This window comes from Nicotiana tabacum, chromosome 24 (genome assembly GCF_000715075.1).
Source record: "Nicotiana tabacum cultivar K326 chromosome 24, ASM71507v2, whole genome shotgun sequence".
Lineage (NCBI taxonomy): Eukaryota > Viridiplantae > Streptophyta > Magnoliopsida > Solanales > Solanaceae > Nicotiana > Nicotiana tabacum.
Window position 1 is genome coordinate 66,575,027 of NC_134103.1, and position 18,206 is coordinate 66,593,232.

An 18,206-nucleotide genomic window follows, 5' to 3' on the forward strand; every position below is an offset into this window, starting at 1 on the left:
CTTATGCTCCAGTATACAACACACAACCATACTACAATCCATAGCCTCAATATAACCCACCTCGCGCTCATACAAATCCAAATCCACCACGACCATATGCTCTAGTGCAAACTATTACTCATCAAAACCGACCCACCTATGCAACCCGGCCTTGCACAAATTTTAAATAAAGAGGTCCCAAAAACTACACCCCGATCGTTGAACCTTTAGCTCAACTATTTTAAAGATTGAGGAGATCGGGCTTGAAACATCCAATAAAAGGAAGGGTTCCTGAGTATCCTTCAAATTATTTTGATGCAACCAAACAGTGTGTCAACCACTCAAACGTACCAAGGCATGATACCGATGATTACTTCAAACTAAAAATTAAATTGAGTCACTGATCAATATTGGAGCCATTCAGTGCACCCCAGCTCCACCCAATGTGAACTGCAATCTGCTGCCAAATCACCGGAATCAGGGAGCTAATATGATCACCCTAGATGAAGAGCATGGCTTGAAAGGAACAATCGTTGCAATAGGGAACGTTGAGGCTGCAAGGGTCCCACCACGAAGGATTCCAATGATCATAGTATAGTTAAAACCTATAGTGATGGTCCACACTTACCAGTAACAGTCCACTCCTGCTATCAAGGATGAAGAGGATCGAGAATACAAGATAGTCCCACGGACATACAAATAGAAAGGGAAAGGCAAGATGACGGATTCCGCAGCGGCACACGGAATAACTAGGTCAAGGAGATATTACTCTCGTGAGGAAGTAAACCGATGGAATTCAGGAAGGGAACAGATTCAGAGAAGGAATATAATAGATCTTTAGGCCGCAGAATTCTGGAAAAGGATATCAACCAAAGAATACTCCATGGAGGAACAATTAAATAAAACCCCGATGCAAATATAAATCATGGATCTACTGATGATTTCTGACAGTAACAAAGATGCCCTAATTAAAGTGTTAAGTGAGGTGAACGTGCCGAGCAACACCACTAGCGAGGCACTGGCAGCAACCATCGAGAAGATGGTCGAAGCAAACATGATCAACTTTTAAAGAGATGAACTTCCCTAGTGCTTGTTGATGGAGGATCAGGAGTCAATATCTGCCCACTCTCTACCCTATGAGAGTTGGGTATCCATCTAAGAGATGTAAAAGAAAGTCATGTGATGGTAAGAACCTTTAACAGGTCATAGAAGGACGTCATTGGAGAAATCTATTTGGCTCTACAAATTGGAGCAGTTGAGTTTCCCATACTATTCCAAGTGATGGATATTTCATCTCCATACAACCTGTTGCTAGGAAGACCTTGTATACACATGGCATGGGCAGTCCCATCCACCCTACACAAGTGCATGAAGTTTGAGTGGGGTTGCCAAAAGATTGTAATCCACTACAAATGGAGCCAATCAGCTTATTTGGAACACGTAATTCCGTTCATAGAAGGATTAAATGGGGTCACTTCCCATGCAATTGAGATCATGTCGACCACATAAATAGAAGAGACCGAGTAAAATTTGGGAATGCAGTCATCTTACAGGTCAAAGATGGCCATGAGGAAAATGATGAAGTACGGATATATACCAAGAACTGGGCGGGGAGCTCGATTAGACGGGATAACAGAGTCGATTGAGCCAAGTGGGCAGAAAGGTAGAGAGGGCATAGGGTATTAGCCTTCAATTGGGAAGATTTGTACCAGTAGCTTCGGGAAGAAAGCAAGCCAGAGTGTTTTTCTAGTACGGGTGAGAGCTCAACACAAGAGGACAAAATCGTCAATGGAATAGGAAAGTTATTCGTGACCATGATCGAGGAATGCTGTGACGAAGTTGATATCAAGACACCTACCATTCGGAATGTCGAACCATGAGAGGACTTGCAGAATTGGACCGCCATCCCGTCTTTGGTTCGCCAGGAGTCTTGGTAGTGTGGAATTGTAAAACTTTTGAAAAGAGTGCACGGTCAATTGAAGCTTGAACTGTGTCTATACTTTTTGGTCATTCACCTCTTTGAACGCTTAGATGTTCCTCTTTTGATGAAATATAAAGAAATGCTTTCTTAGAATTATTGCAAACTTATTTATCGCTTCATTTATACTTAGTTTTTCTTTTCAGTAATCAAAACGAAAAAAACCCGCGTGCCGTGATTATGACATGTAATGAAACCCTTGAGTAAAGCGATCAAGATTATGAAGAATACTATGAAAGCATGATGCTAGATAATCTCCCACAAAAGATCGAATAACTAGAAAGCTAGAAAAAACCTAACCTTAAGGAGACAGACGTGGTCAACCTAGGAAATAAAGAAGACATGAAAGAAACCCGAATAAGCATCCATCTGGAAGCAGAGGAGAAAGATGAATTGGTCGAGCTCCTCCGACAGTACATTGACATGTTCGCATGGTCTTATGATGACATGCCTGGGTAAAGCACTGACATCGTTTTGCATCGATTCCCTATTAATCCTGCTAGACCGCCAGTCAAATAAAAACCCAAAGTTTAAACCATACTTGAGTTTGAGGATAAAACAAGAAGTAACCAAGAAAATAGAGGCATAAATAGTGAGGGTCACCAATTATCCCAAATGGTTGGCAAATATCATCCCGGTACCAAAGAAGGATGGGAAGATCAGGATATGTGTGGATTATCGAGATCTTAACAAGTCCATCCCGAAGGATGATTTCCCTTTACCAAATATGCATATCCTCATCAACAACTACGCAAAACATGAGCTGCAGTCATTCGTGGATTGTTTCGTCGGGTACCATCATATCCTGATGAACGAAGAAGATGCAGAAAAGACGTCGTTCACTACGCCTTGGGGAGTTTACTGCTATAAAGTCATGCCATTCGACCATAAAAATGCTTGCGCTACTTACATGAGGGCTATGACAACCCTATTTCATGACATGATTCACAAAGATATTGATGTATATGTAGATGACGTCACCATCAAGTCACAAAAGAGTTCAAAACATTTGGACTATCTGAAGAAGCTTTTCGAATTCTTGCGGAGGTATAGTTTGAAGTTGAACCCTGCAAAATGCACATTCAGAGTCCCTGCTGAAAAATTGCTAGGTTTCATCGTAGGTAGGAAAGGGATAGAACTAGATCCTTGAAAGATCAAAGCCATTTGCGTATTCGAAGTCCCTACTGGTAAATTGCTAGGTTTCATCGTAAGTAGGAAAGGGATGGAACTGGATCCTTCAAAGATCAAAGCCATTCAAGAGTTGGCACCGCCTTAGAGAAAGAAGGATGTAATGAGTTTCCTTGGTAGGCTAAATTGCATCACCCGTTTCATCGCCCACTCCACAGTAATTTGTGAACCTATCTTCGAGCCGTTGAAGAAGGATGTCGCTACAAAATGGACAAAAGAATGTCAGAAAGCCTTCAACTAGATTATGCAGTACTTGTCAAATCCACCAGTATTGGTTCCTCCTGAGCTCAGGAAGACACTGTTGTCATACTTGTCCGTCTTGGATAATGCGTTTGGATATGTGTTGGGACAACACGATGAAACCGGAAGAAAGGAACATGCTATCTATTACTTAAGCAAGAAGTTCACACCATGTGAGGCTAAATACACTATGATAGAGCGCACTTGTTGTTCCTTGACTTGGATCGCCCAGAAATAGAGGCATTACATATCATCATAAATCACACATTTAATATCCCGGCTAGGCCCGCTCAAGTATATCTTTCAAAAGTCGATGCCTAAAGGAAAACTAGCCAAATGGAAGATTCTTCTCAGCGAATTTGACATTGTGTACATAACATTGAGGGCCATCAAAGGACAAGCCTTAGTTTATCACCTTGCAGAGAATAAATTGGACAAGGATTATGAACCACTCACCACATATTTCCCAGAAGAGAAGGTATTGTTCGACGAAGCGGCAAATTTTAAAGGAGTAGGAATTGGGGCAGTCCTAATTTTAGAATCAGGACAGCATTACCCGGCATCAGCAAAGATAAGGTTCCCTTGCACCAATAATACGGCTGAGTACGAAGCATGTATCCTCGGGATTAGGATGGCGGTTGACATGAACATCAAAGAGCTTTTGGTCATAGGGTATTCGGATCTATTGATACATCAAGTTCAAGTAGAATGGACTACCAAGAACGTCAAGATCCTACAAAATGCGCATTCAGAGTCACTACTGTAAAATTGCTAGGCTTCATCGTAAGTAGGAAAGGGATAGAACTGGATCCTTCAAAGATCAAATTTATTCAAGAGTTGCCACCACCCAAGAGCAAGAAGGATGTAATGAGTTTTCTTGGTAGGCTAAATTCCATCAGCCGTTTCATCACCCAGTCCACAATAATTTGTGAACCTATCTTCAAGCTGCTGAAGAAGGATGCCACTACAAACTGGATATGCCGTTCCTCCCGAGCCCTGGAAGCCACTGTTGTTATACTTGTCACTCTTGGATAATGCGTTTGGATGTGTATTTGGATAACACGATGAAACGGGAAGAAAGGAACATGATATCTATAACTTAAGCAGGAAGTTCACACCATGTGAGGCCAAATACACTTTGATAGAGCACACTTGTTGTGCCTTGACTTGGATCGCCGAAAAGATTCAGGCATTACATGTCAGCATACACCATGCATTTAATATCCCAGTTCGACCCGCTCAAGTATATCTTTTAGAAACCGATGTCTATACGAAAACTAGCCAAATGGCAGATTCTTCTCGGCGAATTTTACATTATGTACATAACATATAAGGCCATCAAAGGACAAGCCTTAGTTGATCACCTTGCAGAGAATCAAGTGGACAGGGATTATGAACCACTCACAACATATTTCCCAGACGAGGAGGTGTTGTACACCGAAGAAGAAATTGTAGAGTCATATCCAGGTTGGAGAATGTTCTTCGACAAAGCGGCAAATATCAAAGGAGTAGGAATTGGGGCAGTCCTAATTTCAGAATCAGGACACCATTACCCGGCATCAGCAAAGATAAGGTTCCCTTGTACCAATAATATGGCAGAGTATGAAGCATGTATCCTTAGGATTAGGATGGTTGTTGACATGAACATCAAAGAGCTTTTGGTCATAGGGGATTTGGATCTATTGATACATCAAGTTCAAGGAGAATGGACTACCAAGAATGTCAAGATCCTTCTATGCTTGCACAGTGTAAAGGAGTTATGCAAGAAATTCATAAATATCGAGTTTAAGCACATTCCCATAACCCAGAATGCGTTTGACGACGCCATTGAAACCTTGTCATCCATGATTTAGTATCCAGATAAGAATTACATCAACCCTATCGATATAGAGATCAAGGATCAAGATGCATATTGTTTTCATGTAGACAAAGATCCATATGGTAAGCCATGGTACTACGACATCAAAATATTCCTTGAAAAAAGAAAGTATCCGGAGGCCGCTGGCAAATCACTTTTTCCTCAACGGAGAAGTCGTGTATAAGAGGACCCCGAACTTGGGTCTGTTAAGATGTGTAGATGTCGTCGAAGCAACCAAATTGCTAGAAGAAATATATGCAGGAACATGCAGACCCCATATGAATGGCTTCACCTTATCCAAGAAGATTCTAAGAGCCAGATACTTTTGGATGACCATGGAAAAAGATAGTATCCACTATGTGAAGAAGTGTCACCAGTGCCAGATCCACGGGGATTTCATCTAGGTTCCGCCTAATTAGTTAAATATAATGGGTTCGCCTTGGCCGTTTTCCGCTTGGGGAACTGATGTGATTGGACCAATAGATCTCGCTGCATCAAATGGGCACCGTTTTATCTTGGTAGCCATTGACTACTTCATCAAATGGGTCAAAGCTTCTACGTACAAGGTCGTCACAAAGAAAGTAGTGGCAGACTTTGTCAGTAACAATATAGTTTGACAATTTGGGATACCCAATTCAATCATCACTAACAATGCGGCTAACCTCGACAGTGATCTCACGAGGGAAATTTGTAAGGATTTTAGAATTGTCCACCGCAACTCTACAGCCTACAGATCGCAAATGAATGGAGAAGTTGAAGCATCCAACAATAACATCAAAAGGATTCTGCGAAAGATAGTGGACAATCATAGGCAATGGCACGAGAAATTATCCTTCGCCTTACTGGGTTATCGGACCACCATGAGGTCATCCACTGGGGCAATGCTATACATATTAGTATATGGCACCGCAATTGTGATACCCGTAGAGGTCGAGATACCATCTTTAAGAGTCATTCAAGAAGCCAAGTTAGACGACGTAGAAAGGATACAGGTCAGGCAGGAGCAACTCATGCTCATTAATGAGAAGAAAATAGATGAAGTATGCCATGGTCACTTATATCAAAATAGGATAGCCAGTGCATTCAACAAAAGGGTGAAGCCTCGCCAGTTAATATCGGGGAAGTTGGTTTTGTAGAAAATTTTCCTTTATCAAGAAGAAGCCAAAGGAAAGTTCGCACCGAATTGGCAAGGTCCTTATGTGGTCTACCGAGTATTGTCTGGAGGTGCTCTGATCTTGGCATAGATGGATGGAAGAGTCAGCACGAAGACTATTAACTCAGACGCCATCAAAATTTACTATGTTTGAAGACAATAGAGTTAGGTTTTGGTTGTAACAGAACTACATTCGACCTAATTTCCCCCGGAGGGATATGTAGGGTCCGATTTCTCTCCCTCTACTTTCTTTTGTAATAGAAGATCCAAATATCATCTTGTATCTACTCGGAGCTATACCACGACTTGATTTCCTTTGGAAGGAATACGTAGGCAATCCTAATCGAATCCAGTCATGTTTTGTAATTGAACTACATTCTGGCCTGATTTCATTTGGATACATAGGCAGTTTGAGTCAGACTCGGCCACTTCATTTTTAATCTCATCATTTTGCATCTCTTGTAATCGAACTACATTTTTACCCGATTCCGTTTGGATACATATTCGGCCTGAGTCAGGCTCAGTCATCATCTTCATCATATTATTCTTTACCATTACCCATGAACTACGTTCAGACCTGATTCCGTTTCGCATATATAGGCAACCTGAAAGGGTTCGATCATAACCCTAGGAAATCCTTGTAATGCATTAGTTTAGATTAGGATGCAATTGTAGCGGCAAGAGTCCATGTCTTCGGGAGCATCTTGGAAGATCAACATCAACAAGACAGAGTGTTTCACAAACAACATTCGCATTCGAGGAACTTTCGAAACATGTCATGAACTGGAATGGAGTCATTTTCCATGAAACAAAAGATTTTTCAAAATGTTTTCCAAAGATATCATAAATCGCTCCACCTACCAAACTTCATGGCAGAGCCTCATCAGGAACCGACAAAAACCAGAACTACGGTCGACACAAACCAACACCCCCCCTGCTAAGAATTTTTCTTTGAATGCAAGGCCAACAAGACACAAAGAAATGTTGGGACACACTAGGGCAATGACAGATCTGCCACTCTCTCATAACTAGCATCCCTCTTTCCTTGTTCAAAATTTTCCTTATATAACTAAAAACTAAATCTCAGATCCTTACAGGTGTCTCATAACCAGGCCGCTGACGCAGATGAGGCATATTGTATATAGCAAACTGTCTGCTCAATTGAACTGAGCATGTTGTATATAGAAAGATGCTACCCCCGCTAACCGGAGCATATTGTGTATAGTAAACTACCTGCTTAATCATTTAGAGCGCCCTGTACAAAATAGAGTCATCGGCTTCACCAATTGAGGCCCTGTATATAGCAAATCCCCAGCTCAATTTGTCGTAGCGCCCTGCATAAATCAAGCCATCAGCTTCGCCAATCGAAGGCATGTATATAGAAAACTATTCGCGTCTCCAACGTGTGCAATTTGCACCACCACTCTGCCACTTCGGAGATCAGAATAGATAGCTGCAAACCATGTCAGCAACGTTACGCCAATCAACAGCAGCAATTCAGTTTCGCAGTCAAAGTACCTCTTGGGCATGCTCCTTATTTCTGTATTTTTATCTCGAATGTTTTGACGTGTTGCTCATGCAACATACAAGCATGATTACATTTTTCAAGACAGATACTCCCATCATGCGGAGACACTTTACACTAATTGCAACTTCTCCCAGCAAGTGGAGATGCATTTTACATTTCAATACGACCACTCCCATCACGCAGAGATACTTTATATTTCAATGCAACTTCTCCCAGCAAGAGGAGATGCATTTAACATTACAAGTCAACTACTCCCATCACGGGGAGATACTTCCAACCCGAGGAGATTTAATGCTCCGATATATGCAAAACGGTACACAGCCCGGCTAACAATCGAGTCCAAATTCAAGTATCCTATCATCCCAATCCCAAATAACGGCTAGTCGGCTGCCAGGCATCATCATTCATGCATCATTTACATCACATCTTAACATATTCTGCATTGCAATATATGGGTATGTGTGTATTTCATTTTTGCAGGAACAAACATCGCAACATGGAAATTCTTCTAAGCAGCAAACCAAGCTACAACGCTATGAGGGACAACAAACTCATAAGCGGGCCAAGGATCCTAGTTCAAATTCAAATACGATCAGTGGAACTCTAATTCTTCAAATCTTTAAAATCAAGCCGCAACTCAAAGATACCATGGGTACCAAGTCTTCCGTCTTGCGGTATCGTCATAATACAATATTGGGGAAATTCCTGCGAGCATCACCTGCCCAAAATCTTTGCTCCAGAACTACATGAGGCCTAATCCTCGTTAAGCCTGAGATATTTAAGCAATTCAAAGCCAAAATTCGTCCCCGACTCCCCAAAAATATTCCTGGAATCCTTCTTAACTCCTAATCCAACAACTCATAATCTTCCTTGATCCACATGCCATTCCTGCAATGTATGCCTAAAAGTCACGTCAAAATTGGCCTTATTTCAATCTCTTTGCCCGAAAATGCTTTTATCCTCTCCGGTCAAAGATGGGCAGCTGTTGACGGCCAATTTTGACCCTCCCTTTTAAAATTAATTTATTTATACTTAATAATTTGCAATGAATATTTTGAAAATATTTTCAATCAATAATACCTATTTTACAAAATTAATTAAGTATTAGTAGTTTTGAAATTAATAATATAGTATTATAATTACAAAATATACCATACTTCCCTCCTCAAGCGCAGAATAGCATCTCCAACTGGTACACCCATTCTGCAAGACATTCCGTGTATCCAAAGCTATTTCTCCCTTTCCTCCAATACTACCCCGCAGACCTGATGATATCATAGAAACTTTCCCAAGTATTCTTCACACTCTGCTACAAAATTCTGGTCTTCAGCCACACAACGAACCCAAAATCCGTAGACACCGCGCTGACATCCTTGAACCCATTAGAACCACTATTGATAGTCACCCATTCTGACTTGGTCCCGAATATAATCAAGCTCCATCGTTTTATTAGCACATGAACACTCCCAAAGAAGCAACCAGATTAATTCTTTTCCTTGTACATCACATCCACAAGATGCATAAACTCCGAGTCTTCCCAAAACCTTCACCTGAATCCATAAGGTGAAATATAGCACACATTCATCCAGTTCTTTGCTCGAATTACCCCTGATGTTTCTTTTCTTAGTCATAAATAATCCACCAATGCACCGATAACGAGAAACGACACAAGCAGATAACCACACGATCCAATCATAGATGGTGGGCTCCCCCACTTAGCTTTAAGCTACCATCACATAATGTAGAACCCACAAAGATTCCTCCTTCTCAATTACCATGATCTTGCATCGTCAACCCGCCACATTTCTTGAAATATCTGGTTAAACTCTGTATGAAAATTCTGAATTATCAGCCACAATCGCATATTCGACCTTATGTCGAGTAGTAAGTAGAACTCTTCGTAGAAACTTCATCAAAAGTAACACAACTGCTAACCTGCCCATAGGAGATAGCCCACCTATGGAATTCCATAATGACACCTTCCAACGACACTGCACTGGGTACCACTACTATGAAATCAGTAAACCCTCCTAAGCCCATGCTCGTTCACCGGCTATAATAGTCCGTTCATTCCTCACAGACATCAACGGAAAGTCCGACAATACATTCCAAACTCGAAGTCACGTTACACCGCTTTTCATTTCAAGCAAACTCCTCTCTGCCATATCCAATCTTCCTCAGTACAGTAGCCACCATCCCAAATAAAATTCGTAGACCAAGTCACTTTCCACCATGATTCCCAAATCGCTCTAAACTTTCTCAAGACACGTGGCTATCCTACCACAAATTCTATATGCTACTCAACCACTCCCACTTTGGTTAACCCATCTCCTTAAGCAACTTCTCGGCCTCTGTTGTTCATACTTGACCTGCTAGCAATTCAATCACCGTGAGACACCTCCCACCATGACCTTCCTCGTCCTTCACTACCCAGTACCGCCTCAAATCAAAATCCATCTTTGTAGCAACTGAACTAATAAATTGCTACCAACTCTAAGCCTCCTCACAGATCATCTTTCCCGAGCCATCAGCATTAGAAGCACCGATTCGATTCTGAAATCGCTCACAAACTCTAAAGAGAAATACTAAATATCTCTATACATCAGAGTCTAATAAGGATAAGGAAATAACATAATATAGGTAGAGGGGGACTCTGAGGTCTATGGACGGTGGCAGATATACCTTGAAGTCTCCACATACGGGCTAGCTCACTGGTACCTGATCTGGTAGGAAGTACCTGGATCCGTACCAAAGGATATGCAGAAGCATAGTATGACTACACCACAACGGTACCCAGTAAGTGCCAAGCCTAACCTCGATAGAGTAGTGACGAGATTAGGTCAGGGCCCTACTGGAATAATAAGAAAACAAGGCGGAAGATATAATGATATAATGAAATGACAGAGAAGTGTAACAATAGAAATTCATAGAAGGTAACAACGCGGAATCAAAGAAGACAATTACAACACGTAAGGAAACAAGAATCTTACAAGTTAAGGAACAACAACAACAACAATACAGCAAATAGAGGAAAACAACAAGGGCACTCCCGAGGTACAGCCTCGTAGTCCCAAAAGTAAATATCTCACAATGGCATGACAGAAACCTCGTGCAAAATAACAACCCGCACGGCAGAAACCTCGTGCTACCATAACAATCTGCACGGCAGAAACCTTGTGCCACTATAATAATCCGAACAGCAGAAACCTCGTGCCACAATAACAATCCGCATGGCAGAAACCTTGTTCCACAATAACAATTCGCATGGAAGAAACCTCATGTCAAACCAAACAATTATCTCAAAAAAATCACAAAAACCGACACAAAACAACTGAAACAAGGATATTACAAGCAAAGAATCCTACAGTTAAAGAATGAATACGAAATTAAAAAAATAGGTAATTCAACTAAGCATGTTGTACAAATTTCAAACAAGAGAAAAGACACGTAGACATGTGCAATTAGGCTAAACATGATGACTACACGTGCTAGAGTTGCTCAGCTAAGGAAATAAAATGAAACTACCTGGCAAAAATGGATTTTTAACATTTAGCCTGAGTACGCACTCATCACCTCGCGTACACGGACTTCACATATTGCAAATTACCATAATAGTACCAAATCCTAAGGGGAATTTCCCCCACACAAGGTTAAACAAGTCACTTACCTCAAACTTCGCTCAATCAATCAATAAGAAGGCATTTCCCTTGATGTTCCAACTCCGATTGGCTCGAATCTAGCCAAAACAATTACATACTATAAATATAACTATAAGAAACTAATTTAAATAATGAAACTACGACTTTAGCAAAGAATTGAAAAATTGCTCCAAAGAGTCGACTCGGGCCCACGTATCAGAACCCTACCAAAATTATAAACTATGACGTAACAAACGTTCGTCTTCGAACAAGTATAGAGGCATACCTGAAGTGGTGAAAAGATGAGGATAACAGCTACGCATATCATGCTCAGTCTCTGAAGTCGCCTCCTCGACTAGCTGACCCCTCCACTAAACCTTCACTGAAGAAATGTTCTTCCACCTCAACCTTCAAACCTGGCTGTCCAAAATGGCCACCAGCTTCCCAACATAAGATAGATCCTTGTCCAACTGGAAGTCTAACACATGATATGGATCGCCGTGATACTTATGGAGCATGGAAACATGGAACATTGGATGAACTGCAGAGAGACTAAGTAGTAGTGCAAGTCTGTAGGTCACCTCTCCAACCCTCTCAAGGATCTCAAAAGACCCGATATACCTAGGGCTCAACTTGCCCTTCTTTCTGAACCTCATAACACCCTTCATGGGCGAAACCCGGAGCAAGACCCACTCCTCAACCATGAATGCAACGTCGTGAGTCTTCTGATTTCCATAACTCTTATGTCTGGATTGAGCTGTACAAAGTCGATCCTGAATCAATTTAACCTTTTCCAAAGCATCCTGAACCAAATCTGTACCTAATAACCTAGCCTCACCCGGCTCCAACCAACCCACCAGAGACTGGCACCGCCTACCATACAAAGCCTCATACAGTTCCATTTGAATGCTCGACCGATAACTATTGTTGTAGGCAAACTCCGCAAGTGGCAAGAACTGATTCCAAGCACCCCAAAATCTATGACACACGCATGAAGCATATCCTCCAATATCTGAATAGTGCGCTCGGACTGTCCGTTCGTCTGAGGGTGAAATGTTGTACTAAACTCCACCCGAGTACCCAACTCATGTTGTACATCTCTCCAGAACCGCGATGTAAACTGTGTACCCCGGTCATAGATGATAGATACTGGCACGCCATGAAGCCTGACAATCTCGCGAATGTAAACCTGAACCAGCTTCTCTGAAGAATAAGTAGTCACCACTAGAATGAAATGAGCTGACTTGGTCAATCTATCCACAATCACCCATACTACATCGAACTTCCTCCGAGTGTGTGGGAGCTCAATAACAAAATCCATAATGATCCGCTCTCATTTCCACTCTAGAATCTCTAACTTCTGAAGCAATCCACCAGGCCGCTGATGCTCATACTTCACCTATGTCATTCTTCATTCTCCACTATGTCATTCTTCATTCTACTCCACCAATACTGTTGCCTCAGGTCCTGATACATCTTCTCGGCACCTGGGTGAATGGAGTACCGCAAACTGTAAGCCTTCTAGAGAATCAACTCACGCAAACCATCTACATTAGGCACACATAGCCTGTCCTGCATCTGTAATACACCATCATATCCAATAGTGACCTTCTTGGCATCACCGTGCTGAACCGTGTCCTTGAGGACAAGCAGATGAGGGTCATCATACTGACGCTCTCTGATACGATCATAAAGAGATGGCTGAGAAACCACACAAGCTAAAACTCGGCTCGGCTCGGAAATATCCAATATGACAAACTGGTTGGACAAGGCCTGAACATCCAAGGCTAAAGGCCTCTCTGCTACTGGTAGATATGCTAAGCTACCCAATCTCTCCGCCTTGCGACTCAAGTCATCGTCCACCATATTGGCCTTCCCGGGATGATATAGAATGGTGATATTATAATACTTAACCAACTCCAACCACCTCCGCTGCCGCAAGTTAAGATCCTTTTGCTTAAACAGATGTTGTAGACTTTGGTGATCGGTACATACCTCATAAGTGACACCATACAAATAGTGTCGCCAGGTCTTCAAGTCATGAACAATAGCTGCTAACTCGAGATCGTGGACAGGATAGTTCTTCTCATGCACCTTCAGCTGCCTAGACGCATAGGCAATCACCCTATTGTCATGCATCAACACCGCGCAGAGACCAATGGGTGACGCACACAATACACCGTATAGGACCCTGAACCAATAGGCATTACCAATAATGGGGTTGTCATCAAAGCAGTCTTGAGCTTTTGAAATCTCTCCTCACACTCCTTGGTCCACTTGAACGGAACTCCATTCTAGGTCAATCTGGTCATAGGTGTTGCAATAGACGAGAAACCCTTTGCAAATCGACGGTAATACCCTGCCAAGCCAAGAAAACTCCGGATCTCCGTAGTTGAGGATGGTCTAGGCCAACTCTGCAATGCTTCAATCTTCTTCGGATCTACCCTGATCCCCTCACTCGATACTACATGACCCAAAAATGCCACAGAATCTACCCAAAATTCTCAGTTCGAAAATTTCGAATATAACTTCTTTTCTCTCAAGGTCTGAAGCACAGTCCTCAGGTGCTGCTCATGATCCTTCTGGCTCTGGGAGTACACCAGAATGTCATCAATAAATACAATGATGAACGAGTCAAGATAGGGCTAAAATACATTATTTATGAAGTGCATGAATGTTGTCGGGGCATTGGTCAGCCTAAACGATATCACAAGGAGCTTCTAATGACCATATCGAGTCCTGAAAGCAGTCTTCGGGATATCTGGCTCCCGAATTTTCAACCGATGATAGCCTGAACGCAAGTCGATCTGAAAGAACACTCTGGCACCCTGAAGCTGATCAAATAGATCATCAATACGTGGAAATAGATACTTTTTCTTTACTGTAATCTTGTTCAACTGGCGATAATCAATACACATTTGCATAGAACCATCATTCTTCTTTACAAATAAGACTGGAGCACCCAAGGAGACACACTGGGACGAATGAAGCCCTTATCGAGCAACTCTTGCAACTATTCCTTTAACTCTTTCAACTCTATTGGGGCCATACGATAGGGTGGAATAGAAATGGGCTGAGTGCCCAGTAACAAATCAATACCAAAGTCAATATATCTGTCGGGCGGCATGCCCGGAAGATCCACTAGGAATACATCTGGATAATCTCTCACAATCGGAACTGACTCGACGGTATGAGTATCAATGCTAACATCCCTCACATATTCCAGATACGCATCACACTCCCTCTCAACCATCTGTTGAGCCTTTAGAAATAAGACAACCCTGCTCGGAACATAATCTAAAGTACCTCTCCACTCTAATCGCAGTAGACCTGGCATAGCCAACATCACCATCTTGGCGTGACAATTAAGGATATCATGATAGGGCGACAACTAGTCCATTCCCAAAATAACACCGAAGTCCACCATACTAAGCAACAGTAAATTAGCTCTGGTCTCAAACCCACTAAATACAACCAAAAAGACTGATACACACGGTCAACAAAAATAGAATCTCCCACGGGTGTAGACATATAGACAAAGGAACTAAAAGAATCATGGGATATAGACAAATACGAATCAAAATAAGATGACACATAAGAATAAGTGGTGCCTGGATCAAATAAGACTGATGCATCTCTATGACAGACCAGAATAATACCTGTGATGACAGAGTCAGATGCAACTACCTTTGTCCTAGCAGGAAGAGCATAGTATCTGGCCTGGCCTCCCCCTCTAGGGCGACCTCTACTAGCTCCACCTCCACCTCCAGCTAGCTATGCGGGTGGAATGGTAGCTGGTGCTGTAACCATAGCCTGAGGACCTGGTGGAGCATGCGGTGCATGAGTGTTCTGTGGAGGTGCACCCCTCATGAGTCTCAGGAAATCCCTCACCATATAACGAGTGTCACCATACTCAAAACAAGCTTTCGGAGGACGTGGCTGTTGTGGCTTGCTCGGGCCCGATCGGCTAGACTGGCCGCTAAAAGCACCCCATGAAGGAGGTATACTAGACAATATTGGTGAATGATAGGGAGCCAGGGGCCTCGGAGTGGACGGGGTACCGGAGGTGGCTGGAAGTGCTGAATGAATAGGGCGACTCACATAGCCCCTACCCGGACGAGCTGCAGTTGGGGAACGAGTACCATTATATGTACCAGACTCTCGAGACCTCTTGGCCTCTCTCTCCCGAGTCATCATACCCTCCAATCTCCTAGCAATCCCTACTACCTCTCTCGGGCCATGCTAAATATGATACTGGGGTTGAGCCCTTCGATAAATCAACGAACCCGCTCTCGAACAGTAGTCACCAAGGCTGGGGAATGCCTAGCCAAATCACTGAACCGGACCGCATACTCCGACATTATCATATAACCCTGGCGTAATTGCTCAAACTCTGCGCCATGCATCTCTGAGTCTCTAGGGCACATAATCCCTCAAGAACATATCCGAGAACTGAGTACAAGTGAGTGAAGTTGCCTCGGACGTACTACCCAACTCATATGCTCGCCACCACGGATATGCCGCTCCTCTAAGCTGGAACGTAGTGAAAGAAATGCACTAGACTCCGTAACACCCATAGTACGAAGGATATGGTGGCACTCCTCAAGAAAACCCTGGGCATCCTTTGACGCCAAGCCACTGAAAGTAGGAGGGTGGTATTCATTGTACCTCTCAAGCCTGAGATGCTCCTCCTCAGAAATTACTACCCTAATCTCGGGCTGCATTAGGGCTACCGGATGCATTGGTATGACCTTAAGAACCTGGTCGACCTAGACCCACTGCTCTGGGGTATGGGCGGCGAGAGTCTATGCTCCTCCCCCGGCCTGAGATGTGGCAGGAGCGAGTGGTATCAACCCTGCCTGAGCCAAAGTGCTGAACATGCTCAGAAACAGGGTGAGAGTCTCCTGGAGGGCTGGTGCGGTAACAGGCATCTCAGGTGCCTGCCCTCCAACTGGAGCTACTAGTGGCTCCTCTGTAGCAGCTCATGTGGGTGCTCTGGCTGCACCACGTGGATGTCCTAGACCTCTACCCTGGCCCCGGCCTCTCGCGGCTCTAGGAGGGGGCGCGGGTGTCTAGTCATCCAATCCAGATGTACGTGTCCTCACTATCTGTGAGAGAATAGGAAGACAGAAATTTAGAATTCAAAGTCAAAATTTTGCACGATAAGGAATCAAAGAACTGAAGTTTTTCCTAATAGTTCCATAACCTCCCGAAGATAAGTACAGACATCTCCATACCAATCCGCGAGACTCTACTAAACCTGCTTGTGACTCATAATACATATGAACCTAGAGCTCTGATACCAACTTGTCACGGCCCCGATTTCCCTCTGTAGGATGTCGTGACGGCACCTACTCTCTAAGATTAGGTAAGCCTAACAAGTATGCGGAATAACTGAAATATTAAGCCAAATCTCAAAACATCAACACCTGAAATAAATAAAAACTTCAATTCAAGTAATAATAACTCCCAAAACCTGGTAGATATAAGTCACAAGCTCTAAATAGAAATGTTAAATATCTCTATACATAAGAGTCTAATGAGGATAAGAAAACAACATAATAAAGATAGAGGCGGACTCCGAGGTCTACGAACGCTGGCAGATATACCTTGATGTCTCCACGGACTAGTTAGCTCACTAATACCTAGTCTGGTAGGAAGTATCTGGATCTGTATAAAAAGATGTGTAAAAGCGTAGTATGAGTACACTTCAACGGTATCCAGTAAGTGCCAAGCCTAACTTCGGTAAAGTAGTAACAAGGTCAGGTCAGGACCCTGCTGGAATAATAAGACAATAAGGCGGAAAATATAATGATATAATGAAATGACAGAGAAGTGTAACAATAGAAATTCACAGAAGGTAACAACACGAAATCAAAGAAGAAAATAACAACACGTAAGGAAACAAGAATATTACAAGTTAAGGAACAATAATAACAACAACAACAATAGAGGAAATAGAGGAAAACAACAAGGGCACTCCCGAGGTAGCACCTCGTAGTCCCAATTAACTAAAATAAACTATAGATTTAATGATTAATTCAGAACCCATAAACTTTAAACTTTAGATCCGCCTTTATGACAACTCATAGCAAAACCCATAACCATGATACAACATCGAACTAAATAGATCCCACAATCTTCTTCCGAGGAGGTTCGTCCTTAATATATATGCAAAAAATGAGCACTTTTGGTCCTAAGACATTAAGGACCATTTTTATCATTTTCTTCGTGACAACAATGACTTTTCTCATTAATTAAGATATGGAGAAAATGCCAATGTGCCAAAGAATAGTCAGTTGATTCAGCAATAGACGTAATTAGTTCAAATGTAGAAGTTAGGTCATAAAAAGTAAATTAACTTTGACAATATTAAATGACGAAATAGACATTCAGTTGAAATACAATATTGTTAGTTAATCACTAACAAGAATAATATTCTTAAGTCGGAAAAAAAATTGAATGTGCTGCTAAATCGTACTAAAGCTCAGCTCCCATTAGGATCTGGTTTTATTAGGATAAACTTATTGTTATTTAGTTATGTTTTGTTACTAGTTATTTAGTTTGTTGGAATAAATCTGATGCAAGAACTAGTCAACCATAAACTTAGGTAACAGACCACAATATTAGGCAACAGAATATGA

General features: G+C 42.3%; 1 protein-coding gene across 1 annotated transcript; it reads left to right on the forward strand.

Moving 5' to 3' along the window:
* The first annotated feature begins 4,647 nt into the window (after window positions 1–4,647).
* On the forward strand, window positions 4,648–5,238 carry LOC142178188 (uncharacterized). Its single transcript, XM_075247516.1, has one exon. The coding sequence runs from the start codon at window positions 4,648–4,650 to the stop codon at window positions 5,236–5,238; it is 591 nt and encodes a 196-aa protein (XP_075103617.1).
* The last annotated feature ends 12,968 nt before the right edge of the window (window positions 5,239–18,206 follow it).